At 36.9% G+C, this 23,207-nt stretch overlaps 1 protein-coding gene across 1 annotated transcript in view; it reads right to left on the bottom strand.

Annotated features, from left to right (window-relative positions):
* Positions 1 to 376: 376 nt before the first annotated feature.
* Positions 377 to 23,207, bottom strand: part of pou2f3 (POU class 2 homeobox 3) — a 42,618-nt gene continuing 19,787 nt past the window's right edge. The window contains exons 4-14 of the mRNA XM_052093247.1: positions 21,973 to 22,007; positions 17,143 to 17,244; positions 8,941 to 9,046; positions 8,734 to 8,822; positions 7,979 to 8,152; positions 6,285 to 6,426; positions 5,748 to 5,881; positions 5,304 to 5,468; positions 5,134 to 5,176; positions 4,916 to 5,030; positions 377 to 1,392 (exon numbers count right to left, since the gene is read on the bottom strand). Coding sequence (XP_051949207.1) covers positions 1,353 to 1,392; positions 4,916 to 5,030; positions 5,134 to 5,176; positions 5,304 to 5,468; positions 5,748 to 5,881; positions 6,285 to 6,426; positions 7,979 to 8,152; positions 8,734 to 8,822; positions 8,941 to 9,046; positions 17,143 to 17,244; positions 21,973 to 22,007 — 1,145 coding nt within the window. The 3' untranslated portion in view covers positions 377 to 1,352. The remainder of the gene's footprint in view (positions 1,393 to 4,915; positions 5,031 to 5,133; positions 5,177 to 5,303; positions 5,469 to 5,747; positions 5,882 to 6,284; positions 6,427 to 7,978; positions 8,153 to 8,733; positions 8,823 to 8,940; positions 9,047 to 17,142; positions 17,245 to 21,972; positions 22,008 to 23,207) is intronic.

Below are 23,207 nucleotides of genomic sequence, written 5' to 3'. Positions count from 1 at the left end.
GTTTTTCCTAATATTTTCAAATGTACTTGTTCATTGAACGGATGTATATAAGCAATATCACACAAGCAAGAGTGCGATATGGCCCTAAATCAGCACTGCTGTGATTACCTACGGCTCTCGTGCCTGCGGCCGAATCACAGCAGTGCTGATGTAGGACCATATCGCACTCTTGCTTGTGTGATATTGCTTAAATATATATATATATGAATTCTCTGAAGACAAAATATTACATCTTTTATCCTTCTGCTTTAAAAGTAAATCTTAAAGGTTTTTAGATATTTTTCTGGAAAACAAGACTAAAATTGCATGACTTTTGTATGAAGTAACGTTGTTCTGCACTGCATGATTGAATAGTAAAAAGTGGCAGATGTAAGTGCTCATTTTTAATAACAATCAAACAGTGAAAAACATTTTCCAGCTCTGAAATATACAACAGTGTTATTCACATTAAAAAAAGCAAAGAACAAACAAACAAACAATATTTGGATAATATTAGTAATTAGAAATAAAAGCAAAAAATTCAAGAAACTTCAAATGCTTTGGACAACGTTGCAAAAATTGTGAAATGTTAAATTGTGTAATGCTAATTTTCCATGCCAGGCATATACAAAAATGTGTCCCTGCTTGAAATCCTTAAAAAAGTTTACAAACACAAAACTAGGTGCTTGCTTAATATATACTAAAAATTGTAAACTGTATAGGCCTGTTTAACTTTACCAGAAAAGGTTCCTATATGTTGCTTCAAAATGACTGCACACATTACAGCCAGCTGTTTCAGTCTTGACCTCGACCAGGGCCAAGAACTGACAAGAATATTGCTGCATACTAGTATCTAAAATAGTCATTTACACCTTCATCACAAAATTATCGCATTACGCATTGTTGAAAATAATAATGACAAATGTTTCTAATAAAGCAATATGTAAACAATGCATACAAATATCAATGGTCTTAAAAAGGTTATTTTTGGTGTGCAGGTTTTCACATCATTCTCAATACAATTGGCCAGATTTAAACCTTCATTTCCAACAATATTGGCACACATATGAAAGCAGAATGCAAAAAACCCATTAAAAGTTCTGCATTAATGCAGTAATTTTCTTCGTAGTAAGATTGCATATCTAAACAATGTGCCATTGCATAGTGCTTTTTTCCCTTTGGTAATAAACATTGTAGCTCTATTCACAAGCCCTTTGAACTTTAGCAGTGGTTCTCTGTGTTTTGCCTCCACGTTTAGTGCAGGTTGTAAACAATTCAAAATATATTTTCCCCTTCTATTACAGAGAACTCTCTGGTTTGGTGAGTTATGAAGTCAGAGACTGTTGCCTCAGGACTTTAGTCTTCGGCGTTGCTCAGTGGTGGTATGATGCGGTGTTCCAGCGATACCAGGATCTGAGGAAGAGCAAAATGATTAATATGTGACCTTTACTGACACTGGCTACATGTTAAGTGCAGCTGTAATATTGTTGTCGGCATTTACTGAGAGCTTTAGGGATAGCTCTTTGTGAGTTTTTCTAGCTCAGTGGTTCTCAGCTGACCCAACATAGTATCAGAATTTAGAGCACTAAAATAGGAAATAGACAAATGACAATTTTGGGATCTAAATGTCTCTTGAATTTCTATGGCTCCAGGCTCTTTCATTGCACAAAACACATTGTGGTCAGCAAAAACCAAGTTTATCCTTTTTGCAAGTGAACTGGTATGTTACATGGTCTGGGCTGTGTTTTTATTTCACCTTGCATAGTTTTATTCATATTTTTTGAGGATGAGGTCACACAACCTGTTCATGCTGACATCACTGCGACTGGACAGAACGCTTATATGGATAGCGAGATGATGCACCTCCATTTTTCCCGCATCTGTTTTGAAAGCATCGTCACGCGGGTATGCCTACATCATTACAAAAGCAACCCATACAGATAGGTTTGTTATGTCTGAACACGCAAATCTGATTTGATCACTTGCAATTAATAGTGTGGACAGTCTACCTGAAAAGATCTGATTTGAGAAAAAATCTGATTTGCCTGCAGTCTGAACATAGCCTAAGAACAAAATCTTGCCAAAAAGGTGTTTTAGAGTTTGTTTCGGTTGTTTGTAACAGCTCGCCTAGTCGATCTTGAAGGTAAACCTGTCGGCTGCTAAACACCTTCTTACTGCCATTGGTCCACGTCATCGGTAGGTGTGACCTGAAACTTTACCTACACTGTACCGCCAACTAATTCCCGACCAGTCAGTTAGTGATCGAAACATTTTACTGACTTGAATCTTTGAGTCTCGTTAAGCAAAATTAACGAATCTTTATACGAGTCATTTAGTTCATTTGAGCAGAATTAAATTCAAATGTAAAATTTTCAATAGCCAAATCCCCCCAACAGGTTACGCAAACTTTGATTATAGTCCCAATAAGGAAAAATTGATAATGCTTTTGTCACGTGACAAAAGAATGAACGACTCAGACCAGAAGATGTGAGAGGTGAACTAATCATTTCTGTTTCCTTTACAGTGCCTATGCGATTTTCAAGTAACAAACAAACAGAGCGAGGCCAACACAAAATGAAGGAATCACTCTCTGAGACTACTCGTTCCTCTGAGTCACATAAAAGATTAATTCAAAATGAAGGAATCACACTCTGAGACTACTCGTTCCTCTGAGTCACATAAAAGATTCATTCAAAATGAACGAATCACTCTCTGAGACTACTCGTTCCTCTGAGTCACATAAAAGATACATTCAAAATGAACGAATCACTCTCTGAGACTACTCGTTCCTCTGAGTCACATAAAAGATACATTCAAAATGAACGAATCACTCTCTGAGTCTACTCGTTCCTCTGAGTCACATAAAAGATACATTCAAAATGAACGAATCACTCTCTGAGACTACTCGTTCCTCTGAGTCACATAAAAGATTAATTCAAAATGAAGGAATCACACTCTGAGACTACTCGTTCCTCTGAGTCACATAAAAGATACATTCAAAATGAACGAATCACTCTCTGAGACTACTCGTTCCTCTGAGTCACATAAAAGATTCATTCAAAATGAACGAATCACTCTCTGAGACTACTCGTTCCTCTGAGTCACATAAAAGGTACATTCAAAATGAACGAATCACTCTCTGAGACTACTCATTCCTCTGAGTCACATAAAAGATTCATTCAAAATGAACAAATCGTTCATGAAAGACCCATCACTACAGTCAGTCAAGATCAGTCAACATGAGCACACCGGCGGGCAGAGTTACTAGCAACCTGGTGCAAATGTACCTACATCTGTATGATCGTTTGTGTAGAGACTTTTACAAGAACATGTCATGCATTTCTTTTTGTTTAATAAGTCTACAAAATGAATCAAATAAAACCTAACTCTAATACACCTAAGTGACTTTTCACTCTAATATGCTGCTTCAGTCATGTATCTTCTGCAGTCGAAAGCCATTCACACATCTGCCCATAGTAAGGTATGTCCCTCTTATCATTCATTTAACACTCTTTTATACACCAATCTTTGCAGTAGTATCAGTGTCATCATAAATTACAAAAACAGAGTGTAACTGGTGCCTATGACCATGTATAGCATGTAAGCATATTAGCGCTATGAATTCAGAATGTAAACAAGACAAATTGCACATTTTCTACTGAATATATATTACTTTAAATCATCATCGAGTGGTTAAAAAGCATCTTTTACTAATCTTGTGTGAATTTTACTCATGAAGTCATTGATAACACATTTTAACATATTTAAATGTACTTCAAAATGGCAGTTTGGAGGGTGTCTGAATGTGTGCAAACATTATGTCGTTGCTCAGCTGTTTTGAACTTCTTTTTGGCTCTGAGCGAAGAAAGAAGAATCACTTTGTAAGTGTACTGGGGCCTTTAGGGTAAGGATGTCTGTTTTGTTCAAAACTCATTTGCTTTTAGGACACTATTGGTTTGGTTTAGGCTGAAGTTTTAGGTTAGGAAGTTACATTTTACTCATTTAAACCTCCATCTAATATTCACCTTAAAAACCTTGTCTGATTACTGCACCAATTTACTCACTTTTGGCGCCCCCTCTGGACATTTCACTGGGAAACTGCAGCCAAGCATGTAATGAAGCATGTTATTTCATTTTGTCAAAATTATGCCACTGTCACACAATTTTCATGAGATCAGGCTGCTAACTATATGTGAATATTTGGTTAGTTGCATTTTATTGTTTGCATTTAGCGTTGTTTTTTCACTGCTATCTGCATCCACCAGAACCACTGATCTGGCCAACATATGATATGACCACTCTTAATAATTTGTACAAGATGGGGAAATTGAAAGATATGGTTCACAATGAAAAGGTATGACTTTAATTTTCATAATGACCAAACCAGTCAACAAACAGAATTATCTAATCCATACAATACAGGCGACACATTTTATCTTGCCTCCTATCCTACACTTTATTGTATGTCAGTAACCTGTAATACACTTCCCTTGTCTCACTCCAAACTCGATGTCTTCTTTTTACATTTTAAACTAGTTATTTTCCTATTAAGATCATGATTAGGTTTAGTGTTTGGGTATAGATAGGTTTCGGTTAGGGGTTAAATGTAGAAAAAATATGTTATAGCATTATTAGTTGGTTCGTTTTATTTTTCTCTGTGGGAGTAAAAGTCATACGTTTTTGTATGAGCCAACTCAGGTTGGATCTAGCTGAACGTCCAGGCTGCTCTTTTGCATTCAATGAGAGTCAACTCCTTTTATCTTTACAACAAAAGTAAACTGTAACTATTAAAGTGAATAATCTGTTTTGAGCGACATGAGGATGAGTAGATGCATTTCATTATTGAGTGAACTATTCCTTTAAGAGTTTTGACAGCTGAATGATCTTATCATTTGAAAAAGGAAATCTAAAGTTATGGTGTCTGATAGTATTTTACCCTGTGGAGTTGAAAGTCTGGTTGACCCCCTGTGATGTCAGTGGACAGGATGTGGTGGACAGAGTGTTGGGGGAGGAGCCTCGACCTGGGCTGCCGGGGGAGGAGCTTGAAGACACTGCAGGAGAAATACTCGGTAAACCCATCAACATATTAAATGCCCCCCAAAATACTTATTTGTTTCATAAACTGGCAACAGTGTGGATTGTCTCGATACTCACCACCTCCAGAAGCAAGTGGACTAAATGATCTGGAAGTTGAAGGCTGAAACAAGAAAGGAACTACATTTGTGGAAAAGTAGACTGTAGACACCTTTAAGGCAGCAGACAGACATCCAGCTCATTCAAAAATGTACAGTGTACTGTATGTATGTCATATTGCTGAGACTCACCAGGCGAGGGTTGTAGTTATGAGACTTCATAGGTGACGTGGAGACTGGACAGTATATCCTCTTCTCCTTCTGTCTCCGGTTGCAGAACCAAACCCGCACCACTTCCTTCTCCATGCCCAGCTGTTCTGAGATGAGTGTGATCTCTTCAGAGTTTGGCTTCGAGTTCTGCACAGGGTTGAAAGTGAGCAATTATGTCATAGCCAACAAACTGGGACTCTTACCTCCCTCATCCCCCAGAAACTACACCTCTGCTGACTAGTTATCACAACTAAGCAAATCATGGTTAATGACAGTAAACTAATTTGTTATTTAAACAAAAAGAGATGAACCCCTCAATATGTCACGCCCGGCAAAAAATAAAAAAAACACGATGCTTGTCATATGTACTCATATGTGCTGTAAGTGAATGGAACATAATAAGAGAAGTAACAATTGCAAACTCACATCTAAGAAGCGTTTCTCTAGTGTAAGCTTGATGTTAGTTTCGATGCTTGTTCTCTTTTTCCTCTTTCTCCCATAACCCTCCATAAGCGGCGGTAAGGTGGTGGGGCCGGTCATTGAATCAGATGGAGAGTTCTCTGAGGAGTGGGACATGACAGTTTAATATCACAGGAATTTCAGTGATGTCCAATAACCAAAGATTAAAAGAAAACTGTAGTCTGGTCAAAAATGTCAATTCTGTCATCATTTACTCACATTCATGTTGTTCTAAACCCGTATTACTTTTTATTTCTTTAGCAGAATTTTTAGGGATGGACAGCCTCAGTCACCATTCTTTTTCATTGCATCTTTTTTTCTACCATTCTGCCTAACATCTCCTTTTGTGTTACAGGTTTGAGTCATACATGAAAGTCAAACAGGTTTGCAACAACATCAGGGTGAGTCAATAATGTCAGAGTTCTCTTTTTGGGTGAAAAAAACTGTTTAAACTGTTCCTTTAAAATAAGTGAGTGGTGTCCACAGGAGGGCAGCAGCACACACCTGCATCACTCAGCCACTTTTCCAGCAAGGGCTTGAGCTTGCACATGTTTTTAAAACTCAGGTTGAGTGCCTCAAAGCGTGAGATGGTAGTCTGACTGAAGTCATTTCCATACAGTTTTCCCATTGCCAGACCCACGTCACCCTGGAAAAACATCAGAGGTGAGTTTGAGCAGTGAATATAAGGCCACTATGAATTCCAGTTCTGCTTGTTGAATAGCAGCTGCAGTGTTGGGTGTAATGCATTGCAAGTAATACATTGATGTAATTAAATTACCTTTTTCATTGAAAAAAGTAAAGTAAGGGATTATTCTTAAGTAATATAATTACAATTACTTCTGATGTAATTGTGTTAAATACTGTACAGACAATAGAACAATTCTATATAATTAAATATTGAATTTTAAATAAAAAATGTTCTTCTGATGTTAAAATATACGTTTTCTAATGCTGCCCCCTTAAATTCTTTAGCCAGCTCATTAACATTTTATTTTACATGGTTTATTTGAAAGAATTAAAAGAACAGTTTCATGTCTATCCTTGTATTCTTCATCTGGTAGAGGTTGATCAGGTTTTTAGAAAGTAATTAGTAATGCAATTACTTTTCAGACAGAGAAATTAGTACAGTAATCTAATTTCACTGTAGAAGATGTAATTAGTAGTTAGTGATTAATTACTTTTTAGACTTACCAGCTGCTCATTTTCAAAAAGCATTGTCAATTTACTAATAGAGATTAAAGAATAATGTCCACATTCATTTTAAATTGATATTATATTAAATGATTAAAGACGTAAAAGTCATTGAGTAAATACATTTTAAAATATTCAATATTAGATGATAAAAAGATAATTATTATTAAAAATTATAACAAATTAAAGTTTAGCGCAAATTATTATATTTTAATTGATTTTTGATAATAATAATAATAGGTAATGTATCTAAACACTAATAATTATCATTATTATATTTCATTATTTAAATATTATTTATATATTATATAAAATGATTGATATTTAAAATATTATTGTAATATAGCTATAATATATAAAAAAAAATTTTTTTAATCTAAAGTAATAACATACATTTACAAATAATATTAACATGATTAAAGATATAACGGTCCTTGAGTAAATTATAATGTAAATATTTTCAAGATTAGATGTTTTAAAAAGTCAATAATTATTGCATATTATTTCAAAATGATTGATAGTTATAGATAATAGTATATACATAATAAAAAATTATCATTTTTTCATTAGTTTAATATTATTTGTTTATTATATTTAATTGATATTTAAATAATTATTATTATAATATAGCAATAATATAAAATGATTAAATTAAATTAATACAAATATTAAGTAATAACTTACATTTAAAATGAATATTTAAATGATTAAAAATATAACAGTCGTTGAGTAAATAAAAAATATATATATTTTCAAGATTAGATGTTTTAAAAAGTCAATAATTATTATAAATGATTTAATTATTATTGATAGTTATAGATAATAGTATATACATAATAATGATTAATATTACATTTTATTATGTATATATGATTTATAATATTAAAATGATTAAACATAAATATTTTAAATATTATTATAATATATAATAAAAAACTATTAAATTAAATGAACAAAACTATAAAATATACAGCAAACTGTTTTTAAAATCAGAAACAAAGCATTACCTGAGTAAAGCCTAGTTTGATGCGCCTCTGTTTGAAGGCTTTAGCAAACTGCTCCAGTTCCTCCAGGTCACTGGGCTTGTCCTGCTGTGAACCCATATGTTTAGGGACCTGTAGGTGGGACATGTCCAGATGTCCATCCATAGAAGAGCCAGCCAGCCCGGTCCTGCCCATCACCTTGTGGAAATGTAAAAGTATTAGTCTGGGTAATCAGACATTACCTCTTTCAGTTTCCTTGGTTCACTAACCTGCTTTTTGTTTATTTGTTTTTTTCTATCTTTTTATTGATGCATTCTTTTGTTGTTTTCTCATTTCTTGTGCCCTTACAAAATGTACTATAGCATATTTTTGTACATTACCACGATTATAGTACCATGGTGTTCTTTGAACCATGAATACTGGTATAGTATGTATTAAAGCACATATAAACATGGCAAGCAAGACCAACACTACTCTTTACTCAACATGCTATTTAAAGGTGCTGCGTGTAATTGAAATTTGCATTTGAAAATAATTTCTCATATCCCATTTTAATTTGCAGAGACAACTACTGTGTAAGCAAGACATTTCTTGATTGATTTCCCTGAAAAATGTAAACACTCTCTCCATGGCAACATTGGACTGTTTGTTTAAGCAGAACCACATCGTGAGATATGTTTCACTGCACAATAGCAGATGGGGAAGTAGTATTTTTGCCAAGAAACGACACTTTGCACCTGTAAATAAATAATCCAACATTACATTAGGCAGTAGTTTACCTGAGGAGTGAGTGCTAGTCCGGGCTGGTGTGGTAGGAGTCCTGTTTGAGACTGAGGTGGCAAGGAAAGCAGATTGGGCTGCAGCAGTGCTGTGGAAAACAGTAATGTATTTAAACACTTCTGTAGTTCAAGCAGACAAAGAAAGATTGTCAATGAAGCACAATGATAAACAAGATCACCCTAATATGATCAGTTATATCCACTGACCTTGGTGTCCGGATTGGGCCTGAGAGAGCAGAAATGATGAAGGGGAGGACAAGTGAGATCCAGGCATGAGGACGAGCTGGGGCAGAGAGTGCAGGGAGGACAGCTCCTAAAAACAACAGACATCCCCCCGCAATTACACCACATTCTTCGTATGATGAAAAATTCAACAGCCTTTGCTCTTGAAACTTTCTGTTTTAAATGTGCTGTGATATAAAACATTATTATCATTATAAAACATTTAGTTTTTTAGTACTGTGGAAACGTGTAAATGCGTATAGCCTATAGATACACTCCCACCCTCACTGCCGAATGTCCAGAATTTAAGTCAGTTTTTTTATATTCATTTATATCATCCTTTACAGGAGTTACATGCGCAGCAACTTACGTTATGCACTCAGCAAAATCTGTGAGCGCGGTAAAATTATTTTGACGTTCGACATTCGGTTTCGCAGATGTAAGGGACCGTCTGAAAACTCCACTCACTACGCTAAAACAAAGGAGAATTATTCAATTCACGTGCAAGTTATACATGAAAAACAAAACTGTAAAATACATTTTCACATTCAGAATGTTCCTATAACTACTAATTAAGTAGTATCTACTATCCTCAAAAATGTATTACTGTACTTATATAATTGATCATACAGTAATAATCTCACTTGTAGTATGTCTGTCTGTCCTCTGGGATGTTATAAGAACATTCTGAATGTGAAAATTTATTTTACAGTTTTTTTTTATAACTTGCACGTGAATTGAATGAATGAGTGGACATCTCCTATGTTTTAGCGTAGTGAGTGGAGTTTTTAGACGGTCCCTTACATCTGCGAAACCGAATGTCGAACGTCAAACTTTACCGCGCTAAATCAGCGAGGCCAATGACATCCAGCTTGATAGTGAGTATGGGGCGAAAAGAGAGACGGAAGAGAAAGCAGGCAGCAGCGTCATGGTCGCGGAATATCGTTATACTTGGTCTGCAATTTGACAACATTGTATTAAATATTTCAGTGCATCAAAAAGCATGCTAAAATACCAGCAGACAAGCTAATCCATAAAAAGTCACCAAAATTAAGTATTTGAACCTCATAATTAAATACAAAATGAGGGGAAAGCTGCAAAAGGTCCACTTTTTGAAAAAAAGAAAAAGAAAAAAAGAACACCCCCCCCCCCTTCCACTAGGCTGGCTACAGGCCTGCAGTATATCTGTGGCCAAGAGCCGCTACTGGTTACTTTGCTTACATTCATTCACATTTACTATATACTGTACTCTACTGTCAAAAAGTGTTAATAATGTTGAAAAATATGCAGATGTATAATTCTGTATGTATCAGTCAACATTATTCAAATTTTTGGACAGTAGACTATACTGTATACAGTAGTAAATGTGAACGAAAGTAAGCAAAGTGTCGTCAGGCCCATGGGTGGGGACCAGAGCCGGATTATCCATAAGGGCACTTGGGCCAGTGCCCAGGGGCACCAACCATTCACAACCACTAGGGGGGCACCACATGACACAAGCTTTAAAAATATTTTTCGTAAATTGTTATATTATTAACTTGAAATTCTTGAAAGACCATACATAACTTGTTTATGGACACTAATTTAACAATAATAATAATAAATATAGCTGCAAGCAGCGATGGCGGGCCCAAGCCGGTGGCACCGCCACCCCCGTGCCTTTAGGGTTGCTGTGCACGATGGGCAATAACATAACCTCGCTTTGACTGTCGAGAAGAAGGTGTGTGCTGTAGAGCTTGCATCAGTGTGGGCTCTGCAAAAGTGCGCATCGAGGGCACCTATCAACCACAAAGTATGCGTGAGCACCCTTCTGATACCCAAAATGAGACACCCTACGGTCTCATGGAGTTAATGGACACATGAAATAAGTACAAAAGACTGAAAATTCATATGAAGTGTGCCATTTAGGACAGGGCCTATGACCGTGAACCACAATAGTCACATCTATGAGGTAATTCAAATGTAGAATAATTTTTTATGTCATAGGATGTCATAGGTCAATATCTTTTGCAGCACTTAAATGTGTTAATCCAGAAGGCCAGTATTTATCTGGAGGTCTTTGTACAGGTTTATCAATGTAATTATAATTTACGCTTATGTGTTCCTATGATATGCAATGGAAGTACATTTTTATGTTTAACATGGGTGTATTCACAATACATAGCATACGATATAATATCTTAAGATTATTTATCATTATGTTAAGTACATCACACAAATGTGACTGTATTCACCTGTAATGTCTCCAATAAGTACAGTATATTGGCCTGTATGGCCATGATATATTGCCTTAGCTAGACTTTAGCTAACCTATTACATTAGCTAGTAGCTCATGAGTCATGAATGTTAGCAAGACACAAGTTAACTATATTTGCTTTTGGCTAATTAGCTGTATAGTCGAGGCACTGTACACGACGCGGAGGGAGGGAGAGAGGGAGGGCGGGCAACGACAAAATCTCATCTACCGACCTGATGTTTTGATTTTTTATTTAATAAATATATTTGTTTGACAGGGAAGCTGTGCGCAAACAGGAATATATATATTAATTTATTTATTAAAAAAATAAAAATAAACACCCCAGAAAAAAGGGCACTAATTTCTCTCGAGGAAGAAAAAGGGCAGGTGCTCAAGCCCCCTTTGATGTCTATGTGTGCACGTACACACGTGAGACATAACAGACTCCTCAATATATCATGTATTTTTACACTTTGTTGTATGAAATTGTCCGTTCAGACGCAAGCAGCAGGCGTTCGAGCGAGCGTTAGACACGACGCGGCTCGATCGCTGTGTCACTCAATCTGCTCGCAAACATGTATTTGAGTTGTTTTCACATTTGTTGAGTTGAATAGTGTAAAATCGCTTGAACGTTCAAACAGGCAAACATTGTATACAACCGACAAACCTTCGTGAAGATGCGAGCAAAAATAATCTGTCAGACATAGAGCTGTCACTTTTTGTTGTGCGATATATTGCACATAAATTAATTGCGATAAACGATATTATTGTAATTTTCAGACCATTTTATGCCACTGATTACATAATGACAATATAATAGCATAATAATGCAAGTACACTGTTTCAAAGAACATTTTATTCTTATTCTATTCAATATTTAGACATTGTGAAATGTGAAAAAATATATCCCAAATAAATAAAACAAGTAAATAAATACACTTTCGTTAACAAAAAAGTGCAAGGTATCAAGAACTAGATCAAAACAAAGTAGGCTAATATGTAAATTTAAACTTTTAAAGTGTCTCACACAAAGGCACAGATGCATCAACAGGACATTTCTGCTGCCAGATTAGTTTTTTAATTGTTAGGCAGATTCCGAGAAAGGAACACCAACATGTTTACCTTGTGGGGCTTAAGGCAGGATCTTACTGGGGTAACAATGTTACCAGCTGTGCTAAACAGTCTTTCTTATAGCGAGTTACGCTATCCGTGAGTGTGCGCCATTTCGGCTGTCACGTTTATATTTGCACTGTCGGGAAAAGGCATCTGCAACAGATAACTGTCTGGAAGAAGGCCCCTCTCCAACTCCAGCTGCAGTTGTTGTTCCCAGGTTGAAAAACTGGGTGGGATGGTTATGTTTTAGGTGCGATTTTAAGTTTGTTGTGTTGCCTCTTTTCGTTGCTACTGTTTTAAAACACAGTCGACATACCGGCTCGTTCACGTTAATTAGCTCTCCTCTCTCGTTCGGCTTAAAGCCAAAATGTTCCCACACCGGAGCTGAAGATTGCGGCTTTGAAATGAATTCCATGTTGGACTCGTTCTTCCTAACTGGCTCGCTGAAGATGTCACGAAACAGAACACTTTAAAATGCAGTTGGTTCACGCCTTCTCTTCACCTGACGGTGTCCGCTCTCTCTCTCTCTCTGTGTGTGTGTGTGTGTGTGTGTGTGGACACGCTGCCTGAGCCCCGCCTCCGATACAGAGTGCAGACAAGATGACAGAGGCAGCGCGATCAACTAAAATGTTGGTGACATTCATTTTAATGTAAAAATGAATCTGATTATTATTTTTAATAATAAAACAAATTATCAGTTGCAATATATCGCGGCACCAAAAATGATCGCGCTCATTTCCATATATCGTCGCGATAAGTCGATATATTGACTATCGCGACAGCTCTAGTCAGACAACCCTAAAACAACATCATACTCGGAAGTTTTGATACGTTAGCATCGATCAGCCCATCCCTACTTTCTTTAGACATATGTTTCATGTGTTGGTTTTAATAAAGACTCGGAGTACTCATAAAACTCACAGAACGAAATATGCGTCACACTTTACTGCGTTCTCAACAACATGTAATTCTTCTTCATACGTTAAAACAACGAGAATACAGAAAATAGGCTTAGAACTCCACCTAGTGGTTATATTATAGAATTAAAGGAGAAATTACATGAGACAGCTTTATAACTTAAATGGCTTTAACTGAAATAGACTAAAGTTTAATATAACTATTCTGATAAGTGAATATTTCCAACATCATGTTTGTGTTATCCGTTTCTGTAAGTTTTTGTGACGTGTTTCAGAAAGATAATCGCTTAGACAGAGCGATAGTTTATTTTCATCTTAACCGGACATCACAGTTGATCACTGCAATAATTCATAATTCAATATATTGATACCCGATTTCTTTATCAACTGTTTGTTCAATTGAGACATAAGGGGGTGATTTCAAAGCATTTTGAAAGTGACACACTTCCTTCTGCCAGTTGGTGGCGCTATAACTTTGACTCACAGTAGTCACATCCATGTGACACACAGCTGAAGTTTCATCGAGATCAGTTAATGTATGCAAAAGTTATAACACACTTCCTTGCTTTTATGCTTCCTTTGTGTGCTTTTTGGAGCTTCAAAGTTCATTTGCAATGTGTTCCACATTCAAACCAAAATATCTGACTTTCTGTTGGTCTGAGCTAATGACTGTAAATTAGAAAGTTGTCCGGCTCGATGAGAACAATATAATTCCTGAGTTTTGTGACTCTAGGTCGAAGTATAAAACCAATACCCCACTTTTGTCAACAGGTGGCGCTACTGAGCCCCTGCACCACGCATCAAAAAAGAATATTCAACTTTGAAGCGCTGCCACGACCACAGTATTTAAGATATCAATAATCCTTTCACACGTCTACATCTGCCGTGTGTTTACATTATACACATAAAGTTTTAAGTAAATTGGGTAAAAATAAGAGGGTGATTTCAAAGCATTTTGAAAGTGACACACTTCCTTCTGCCAGTTGGTGGCGCTATAACTTTGACTCACAATACTCACATCCATGCGATCGGCCTCTTACAGCGAACACACCGCTGAAGTTTCATCGAGATCAATTAATGTATGCAGAAGTTATAACACACTTCCTGTTTCACTTTTCGCGCCATATTTTCGTTTCCTCGCCACGGCCAAACCGTTGGAGATATCAAAAATCCGCTGTCAATTTTTCATCCTCAATGTCTTGACTTCATGCTGACCGAGTTTCGTGGCGATTGGTGGAATTCTCTAGGAGGAGTATTTCACATTCCATTGCATGTGTTTTCCAAAGAACCCTAAATAGACGATTTCCTGTTGGGCTGGGGTAAAAAGTAAAAGTATGAAGGATATATGAAACGATGAGATCTATATGTGTACCGAGTTTCATATTATTACATGCAAGCGTGTTTGATTTATGGACCAAGTTTTCGGACCCTGTTTCAGGGGGCGCTGTCGAGCCCCCCTGCCACGCCCGGGTACCATCTTCAGCCCGGCCCTAATGGCCGCGGGTTCTGACCAGTGTGCAAAGTTTCAAGAGTTTTTGAGCACGTTAAGAGCCCCAAAAGTGCCCCAATAGTCGTAAAAAAAATAAATAAAAATAATAATAATAATAATAATAATAATCCTAACGAAAACAATAGGGCCTTGCCTTTTCAAGGCTTGGGCCCTAATAATAATAAATTATAAATAAATGAAGATTACATGACCACTATCACTCCCCCCCTCCCCAATCTGTCAGAGTTGAGTTGGTCCACAACAAGTACGCGCAAATGTGTCATTTTTTTAACGGCTACAGAAAATGAATCAAAATCCAAAATGGACAGACGGGCGTCACGTCTCGGTGCACGAATTTACACGGAGAATACACGGTATAAAAATAAATAAAACTAAATAGCGATACATATCGCTCTATTTCGCATAATGAACAGTCTGATCAAGATTGCAATGCTGGAGTGTGTGTGTGTGTGTGCGCGCGCGCGATCGAACTGTGTGTGTGTGTGAGAGAGACACTGATCTATTATAGAATGTCATTATATAGATCAGTGGAGAGAGAGAGCGAGAGAGACAGGCGCGGGCGCGATCGAACTGTGTGTGTGTTTGTGTGTGCGCGCGATCGAACTGTGTGTGTGTGTGTGTGAGAGAGACACTGATCTATTATAGAATGTCATTATATAGATCAGTGGAGAGAGAGAGCGAGAGAGACAGGCGCGGGCGCGATCGAACTGTGTGTGTGTGTGTGCGCGCGCGCGATCGAACTGTGTGTGTGTGTGTGTGAGAGACACTGATCTATTATAGAATGTCATTATATAGATCAGTGGAGAGAGAGAGCGAGAGAGAGAGGCGCGGGCGCGATCGAACTGTGTGTGTGTGTGTGTGTGTGTGTGTGTGTGTGTGTGTGTGTGTGTGTGTGTGACGTGAGAGAGAGAGAGAACCGTGGGCGCGATCAAACATAAAAACATACTCCGTCATTTTGTTCATACAGGACATCATTCAAACTGCAAAGTGTTTACTTATATTCGTGTACACTCGCAATAAAACACAACAAAGTGCTTTTGTCACACTCTAAACTCTTGTCAAACTGTAACCTACAACTGTCACCCAACAAACACACACACACACACACACCAATCTGTTTATTTTTAAGTTACACATTCTACATTGATTAAAAATCAAATGTGTTTTAATGGTAGTCAGGGTTTCCCGCAGCACTTTGAAACTAAGGCGGCCGCCTAAGCAACACACGCCTGCCGCCTTAACTACGTCGTCAAAAAAATATATATGAGCGATATTCGCCGTGTTACTCTGTCCTGTTTTCTCCCTTTCCATCTTTAAATATGTGATAAGCCTTCGTGTTCGCTTCAGTCTTGTTATCAGCGCGTTCTTCCACAGCGGCGCCGAGCGTGTGTGTGTGTGTGTGTGTGTGTGTGTGTGTGTGTGTGTGTGTGTGTGTGTGTGTGTGTGTGTGTGTGTGTGTGTTCATCTGAACCTCATTGGTCTGTCACTGCTCGTCAATGTCAGAATATTTGAGATGACCAATCAAATCAAAGTAGGCGGGATTTATGTTCACAGCGCGAATTTTAGTAGAGCGACTCGACAGTAAAGGAGCGACTCGACGCTAATCTAAACTTCATTCACTTTCCATGTATATAGATCAAGACAGACTTGCGGAACAGACTGCAGGGGAACAGTCTGACAGCCTGCATGAAAATATGCATAAATGGCCCACTCGTAAAAGAGTGCAATTACCGAAGGGCCCTTGAATTGTTTTTTTCTAAACCAAGGAGGATAGCCTGTAGCGATGCTAGGTGTCAGCTCTGCCATAAGCAGTGATTGTAATAAGCTTTGGACATTTTGACGGAATATTAGATGTAATGTTATTACCTTGACAAACTAATACATCTTTAAAAGATATGACTCAAGTTTCAGTACCCCACCACCACCACCACCTTAACTAACACATTTTCTGCGGGAAACCCTGGTAGTATTAATAAATTGAGACATTTGAATATAGTGCTCACTGCTCATATGCCTACATGTATGTAGTTCGACAAGTTAGGAAATTACATTTGAGAAATCACCTTGATTATGTCTTGTCTGATTGGGGGGGGGGCTTTAGAGGTATAGTGCCCAGGGGCACCACACTGTCTTGATACGGCCCTGGTGGGGACGCATTCGCTTCAACATTTACAAAATTATCTTTTGCAGTGAATTGGATTATTTGCTTTATGGTAATGAGGATTGGGGTAGGAAATATGCTTAAATGTCATGAAACTAATGTTGCAATTCCTTTTCCTAAAGCAAAATATGAGTTCTTTCTTTTAACTTTTGGGTGTCAACATAACCTAGATATGCTCTTGACTGATTTTTTGAGATTTGATCTGTGTGCCAAGCTCAGATACTCTATGGCGAAATTAATCAAGACATACCCCAGTAAGCTGCCCACCGGGCACTGGTGATCCCTGAGTTAAGTGGCATGTCTTGTGTGATGATCCAGAGTGCGGTGAATCGTTCAGGTTCTCTGTCTTTATCTAAAGATAAAAGAAATGGTTTTGTTAAACTCATGAAACATTTGGAAAATTAAGCCACACATACATAAATGTATGAATATATTTGCAAAATATGACCAACCTAATGGCATTTTTTTTATCAAGCAAAATATTTAACAAAATTATGCATAGTGTCAGTTCAGGCGGGTCATGCTAGTCAAGCTGATGCTCGGCTGATCAGATGCTTATAAGAGCGGTTCTATTTAACCCTTATGCCTTGTTCATTATTGAATCACATTACAATTGTTTCCGGTCAAAAGTGACCGGAAACAAAAAGAGTGTAATTTTCTTAATTGCTATGAACTCTACAACTCTAACTTCAAACATGTAAAAGGATCAGAGTTGTGCATTTTGAGTGGGTTTTTGGGTATTTATTTTGAGTATTATGTTTTTATTTACTTGACATAAAAAACTCTTTAATGAATATTTTCTCAAATACTGAACCAATCCTCATAAAGCATATACCATGTGAAAGCTTAAAGTCCCTAGAATCGAACTGTGGGGTCCTTTTTTTTTTTTAAAATATATGAAAACCAGATGAAATTACAAGTATAAACACTAGATGGTGGCAGATTCATCCACGGTTGAAGAGAAGGGTATTTTTTTTTAGATTTTTTCAAGTTCTGCATTTAGATATATATTTAAACATGATCAAAGACTACTTTTGTCAAAGTTTAGCATTTTGTTTGGTTTGTTTGAGGTTATTTTTATCAGTTTATGCAATAATGCATTATAATTACATTCAACCCTGAACATAGTGTTACAAAGAGTGTAAACGTTCCTTTTGATCTGTATATGTCTTTGATCTGTGTGTGTGTGCGCGCACGTGTGCAGACTTCTTCCAAAATTACCTGAAATAAACAAGCAATAACCTTATTTGTCCCTGGTTGTAGCAAGATGAATGTGTGTGTGTGTGTGTGTGTGTGTGTGTGCGTGTGCCCATGTTCAGCATTGTAGATGTGTTGTGGTCTTACCAATTAATTTTGGTGTGTATGTTCTGCATTGTGGCTGATTGTTTTATTTTATACAAATTTCAAAAGAATTGTTTTGTTTTATAGTCTGACCAGTTAGGCTTTGTGTGTGTGTGTTTTTTGCTCTCTTAATGTTTTATTTTATGCAAAAATAAAAAATACATAAAATAATAATCAGATTTCTAGTGTTTTCCATTAATTTCCTATGGCGGTCACTTTTGACCGGGAAGAGTAAAAGTGTAACTTTTTTTTTCTGTCACATCAACAAGTTTTGTGTGTGTGTGTGTGTGTGTGTGTGTGTGTGTGTGTGTGTTTGTGTGTGTGTGTGTGTGTGTTCTGATATGAAATAGACGAAAAGTCACCAAGTCTCATATAGGGTTGGGAATCATAAGTAATTATATGATTCTGGTTCCAATTCCTTAACGATTCCAGTAACAATTCCAGTAATTCTTTAAGTACTTTAAAAAAAAAAATACAAAATAAAGAGAAATGAGAAATGCAATTCTTATTGCATTAATACCTTCTGCTGTCTGTTACTAAATAATGAGATCATTTCCGGCTTCTAGAGGGCAGATATAACAAATCAGAAATTAATTTAATACAGTTCTAGTAAAAGCTGTGTTTGCAGACTTTTTAGAGACATAAATACAATCCAATAATAGATCCTTACTCTATTTTGAATAAAGAAATCTAAACCAGCAGGAAACGTGATGGCATATTTCATTAATTTATTTATTATTTTATAAAATTCCACTTATTACAACAAAATTCTTGGATCTTTAATTATACATGAACAACTATTCATTAGTAACGGCACTGCTTGATTTAATAGAGTCACAGGTCATCATTAAATAAACAGTGACAGTTCCAGAGACAGTTTAGACTGTTGACAGTTTTGTAGCCTTGTGTTGTACTTCAGGCTTGTGAGACTTCAGCAGTTCTTATTTAACTTTGAGTTGGATATTCATAACTTGCACATCAATACAAGATTACTTGTATACTGGAAGCACTGAACGTTTCACACTGTAGATTCAAAAGAAACGACTCCTTTGAGCAATTATTTCGAATCAGGAATCGAATTGTACAAGAAGTGATATCATGCATCAAGTGACTGTTAGTGACTTAAATAATATCAAGTCGTGGTCCTCAAGCGTGTATATGTGTGTGTGAATACATGCACTCTTTGTGTGTACTCAGAGACCAGTAAGGTTGCTTGACATGTTCTATGGGAGAGGGCCTTTAACAAACATTCCTTCCCTTCCCACAGGCGGAGTATGCAAATGTCCTTATGAGCTTGAAGCTAGTTCCTGTACACAAAACTTTTCACTGTCCTCACGACAATACCGTGTGACAGGCTGATGTGAAGAGATGATGAATCATATTTGTTATGGCTGAAATGTCTTGTGTAGCATTACAAAAGATCTGTACTTAAATGAGAGTCATTCAGACTGTTTATCATTCAACCCTTGAGTGACAATACACTAAAAAGTGCTCTGAACACCAAAATGGTACATTTAAAGAGATAGTTCACCCAAAAATGTAAGTTCAGTCATCAATGACTCACCCTCATGTTGTTCTGAACTTGTATGAACTTTTTTCTCCCATAACCATTGTGGTAAATTTCTTTTTTACCATTTCTTTCTTCCATGGAACATGAAAGGAGATGTCAGGTAAAATGTTAGCCTCAGTCACCATTCACTTTCAATGCATTTTATTTCTTTCATAAAATGAATGTTGATGGTGACTGAAGTTTTTTGCCTAACATGTCCTTTTGTGTTTCACAGCAGAAGGAAAGTCATATCAGTTTGAAACAACACGAGGGTGAGTAAATAATGAGATAATTTAGATTTTTGGTGAACTATCCCTTTAAGGCACTGTAACTCTACCACTGTGCCATGGCACACTAGTGTGCCGTAAAAGATTGTCAGGTGTGCTGTGGAAAATGATCAAATTCCACAAAATAAACAAATGCATAGATAAAAACAAATAAAAAATGAATGTGGGTCGGACTACTGCTTGATTGATTACAGCAGTATTCAATCGCGTGCTTGGCAACCGCAGTCCTACCAAGGTAGCTACGGCCAATCACATGCTGCGTGCACAGTGAATCTGTGTCTGACAGGAATGGAGCTTGAATTCTGGAGAAGAGGCACTCGTGAAACTAACATTTGTAAACAAGCTGAATGACCCGGGACATGTACCAACTGACTGAATGAGAGGTGCATGTTGATCGTTCCCTTCGGAATCTTTTGTCTTCCTTGTTCATAAAGGAGAGAAAAGGGTGGAAGAGCTATTAATGTGCAATTAATGTGCAAATGTGACTGATATGTGATATTTATACACATTAATGGTCTTTCACATGACTCGAGTCAGCGCAGCAGAATATATTGAAGTCTATGAAGTGACGTCATTTTACAGCAAAGTGCTTTTAATGCAAGTTTTTGCTTCACCAACAATGTCTTTGAGAGTACTATGCAACAAGAAATATTTAAAAACTGTCCAAATTTGTGAAGAGACATTGAATTTCTCACAATTTCTTATAATTAAAAATTACCTTATCGTTTATGAATATCAGAGACCCCAGTTATTGAACTAATTTAAATTTAGCTTCGACCTAATCATAAGCAAAAAGTAATAAAATGACTCGTTTATGTTTAGGTCTAAGCGTTTTCTTGGTGAAATAAAATTAGTACGCTTTTTTTCTCTCTTCCAAATACATGTTTTCAATGTTTATTGTGCACACCTCCCGCTTTTTTATGTGGCAAACTCGTAAAATCGGCCCTCTGTGATGCTTTCTGCAACTCTTGTCATGTGAAGGGCGATGTGGCGCTTGACGCTGGTCAAGAGCGAGGTGTCAACATCGAGTGTTGACACCTCGACTCAACCCGTTACAATGACGAAAGAACATTATTGAAACTCAAAATTATTATTATTTGTTTATTATTGTGTTCTTTTGTGATAAAAGTCATGCCCAGCAGTTTTAATCTGCAGGAAAATGAAACCGTAGATCTGCTTTGTGTTTATAATTCTTATACTGAAGTCAGTAGATTTGTTATAATAAAGGAGAAGGACGTTTTTGAAATTCACTATTATTGTTTTATTTTTGGATGCAAAATAATGCTCAGGCTGAAGGAAGACTATAGATCTGCTTTGTTCTTTTAATGCTTAAACACTATAAAGTCTCTTGGTAGATTTCGGTCATGAACGACTCAAAATGATTCACTGACTTACTCGCAGCACATAAGATGCTCATTTGTCGCCACCTAGTGACATTTCCAGGAGGGGAAAAATGAACAAATTTGTGAAACAGAAGCAAGCCTCACCAAAATACTCTTTATTTTGCTGCTAATTCTGCACAATTGTAAACTTGAATAAACTTAAAAATCACTAAAATAGTTGGAATTGATGATTTTAGCTTATTCTTTAAAAAAATATCCCTGGAAAACATTTTCATGGACCAGTGATTCTCTCACCTTTTTCGCCCTTCATGAGTTTGCATTCCTGTAATTTGTTGTGGCATTGCAATAAGTAATTTGAAAGAACATCTACAAATTAGAAAAGAAGCAAATTTGTTGTATTTTCAGTATCCAATTAGCACTCTTGCCACCTGTGACCTCATAGAGTGTACCTATGTGACCTTATAGTGGTGTGCTGTGGTATTTTTTCCTCGTAAAAGTGTGTCGTGGCTGCTTTAAGCTTTCTAAAGGCTCTTTGAGGTGTATAAAATGTGTGTACTTACTTGTCTGGAGAAGTCAATGCCGTTTTGTTCGATATCTAGAAAAAAACAATAATAATCACACTTAGCATCGCACTGAAAGTGATGTATTGACATTTTGTCTGCCACTCACATGATGGTGTAAAGTTGGATCAGCCTGCTTGGACAATCATTTTACTTCATGTTTCCGTTTTCATTTAAGCTTTTAAGGTGGAAAAGGTGGCTTTTCATCACCTATAATGCCATACCATAAAACAAATCCCCAAAAGCTCTATTAAACTGAGTAAGGAGGGTGAGGAGTGGGTTCAAATGTCATCAATACCAGGTAATCTCACTTCATTTGAAATTCAAATTGAGCTCTATGAGGCTGTGGTTAGAACAGCACTCAGTCATTCCACAATATGGAAATCTACTCTTCTCCCGAGCCAAACTTCCAGTATGGAAATCATCAGATCATGCAAATGAGCCGGTTTCCACGGCAACCTTTAGAGGACTTCACATTTGAATACTTACAGACCTCCAGGTGCATCTCCTACCCTCGCACACACACACGCACACACACACACACACACACACACACACACACACACACACACACACACACACACACACACACACACACACACACACACACACACACCTTTAAATGTAAATATTATTATAATTGTCCTGTATTTTATTGACATCATATCAAATTATGTGCCAAAATGTTGTGCTCATAATGGGCATCACATGTCATGTGCTGTATTTGCCAATTTGTTGAGAATGTGGCAGAACTGATAATACATATTATTGTTTACATGTCCAAAACAATAAAACATCATAAAACTACTGATCGTGGACTGTGAAAATAAAAAACGTATTTCTTTTCATTAGTTTTAGGCTTTACAAGTATTAAGCCTATTTGTAAACATGAGCAACACTAGTGCAATCCAAATATTTGGAGACATCACATGAATTGACAGGATCTCTGATAGGATTAAACCGAATCCTAATCCATACCCAAACACTACACACACCACAAAGGTGATAGAACATACGTGAAATATATATTTAACATTCAGAGACAATACTCTGCTCTCTCTGAATCCTCATTTTTCTATTGTTCCTCATTTCGGCAAGACTGTTCCGTACAGAAGCCATTGTAACCGGACAATGATTCAGTATCGCCTAAGGCTCTGAGCGCTTCACTGCAAACAAACCCCCACATACATCCTGGTACACTTCACATCCATCAAGCTGCATGCATCTCACACCTA

This window comes from Xyrauchen texanus, chromosome 3, assembly GCF_025860055.1.
Source record: "Xyrauchen texanus isolate HMW12.3.18 chromosome 3, RBS_HiC_50CHRs, whole genome shotgun sequence".
NCBI classification, from domain to species: Eukaryota; Metazoa; Chordata; class Actinopteri; order Cypriniformes; family Catostomidae; genus Xyrauchen; species Xyrauchen texanus.
This window is presented reverse-complemented; position numbering and strand designations above follow the sequence as displayed.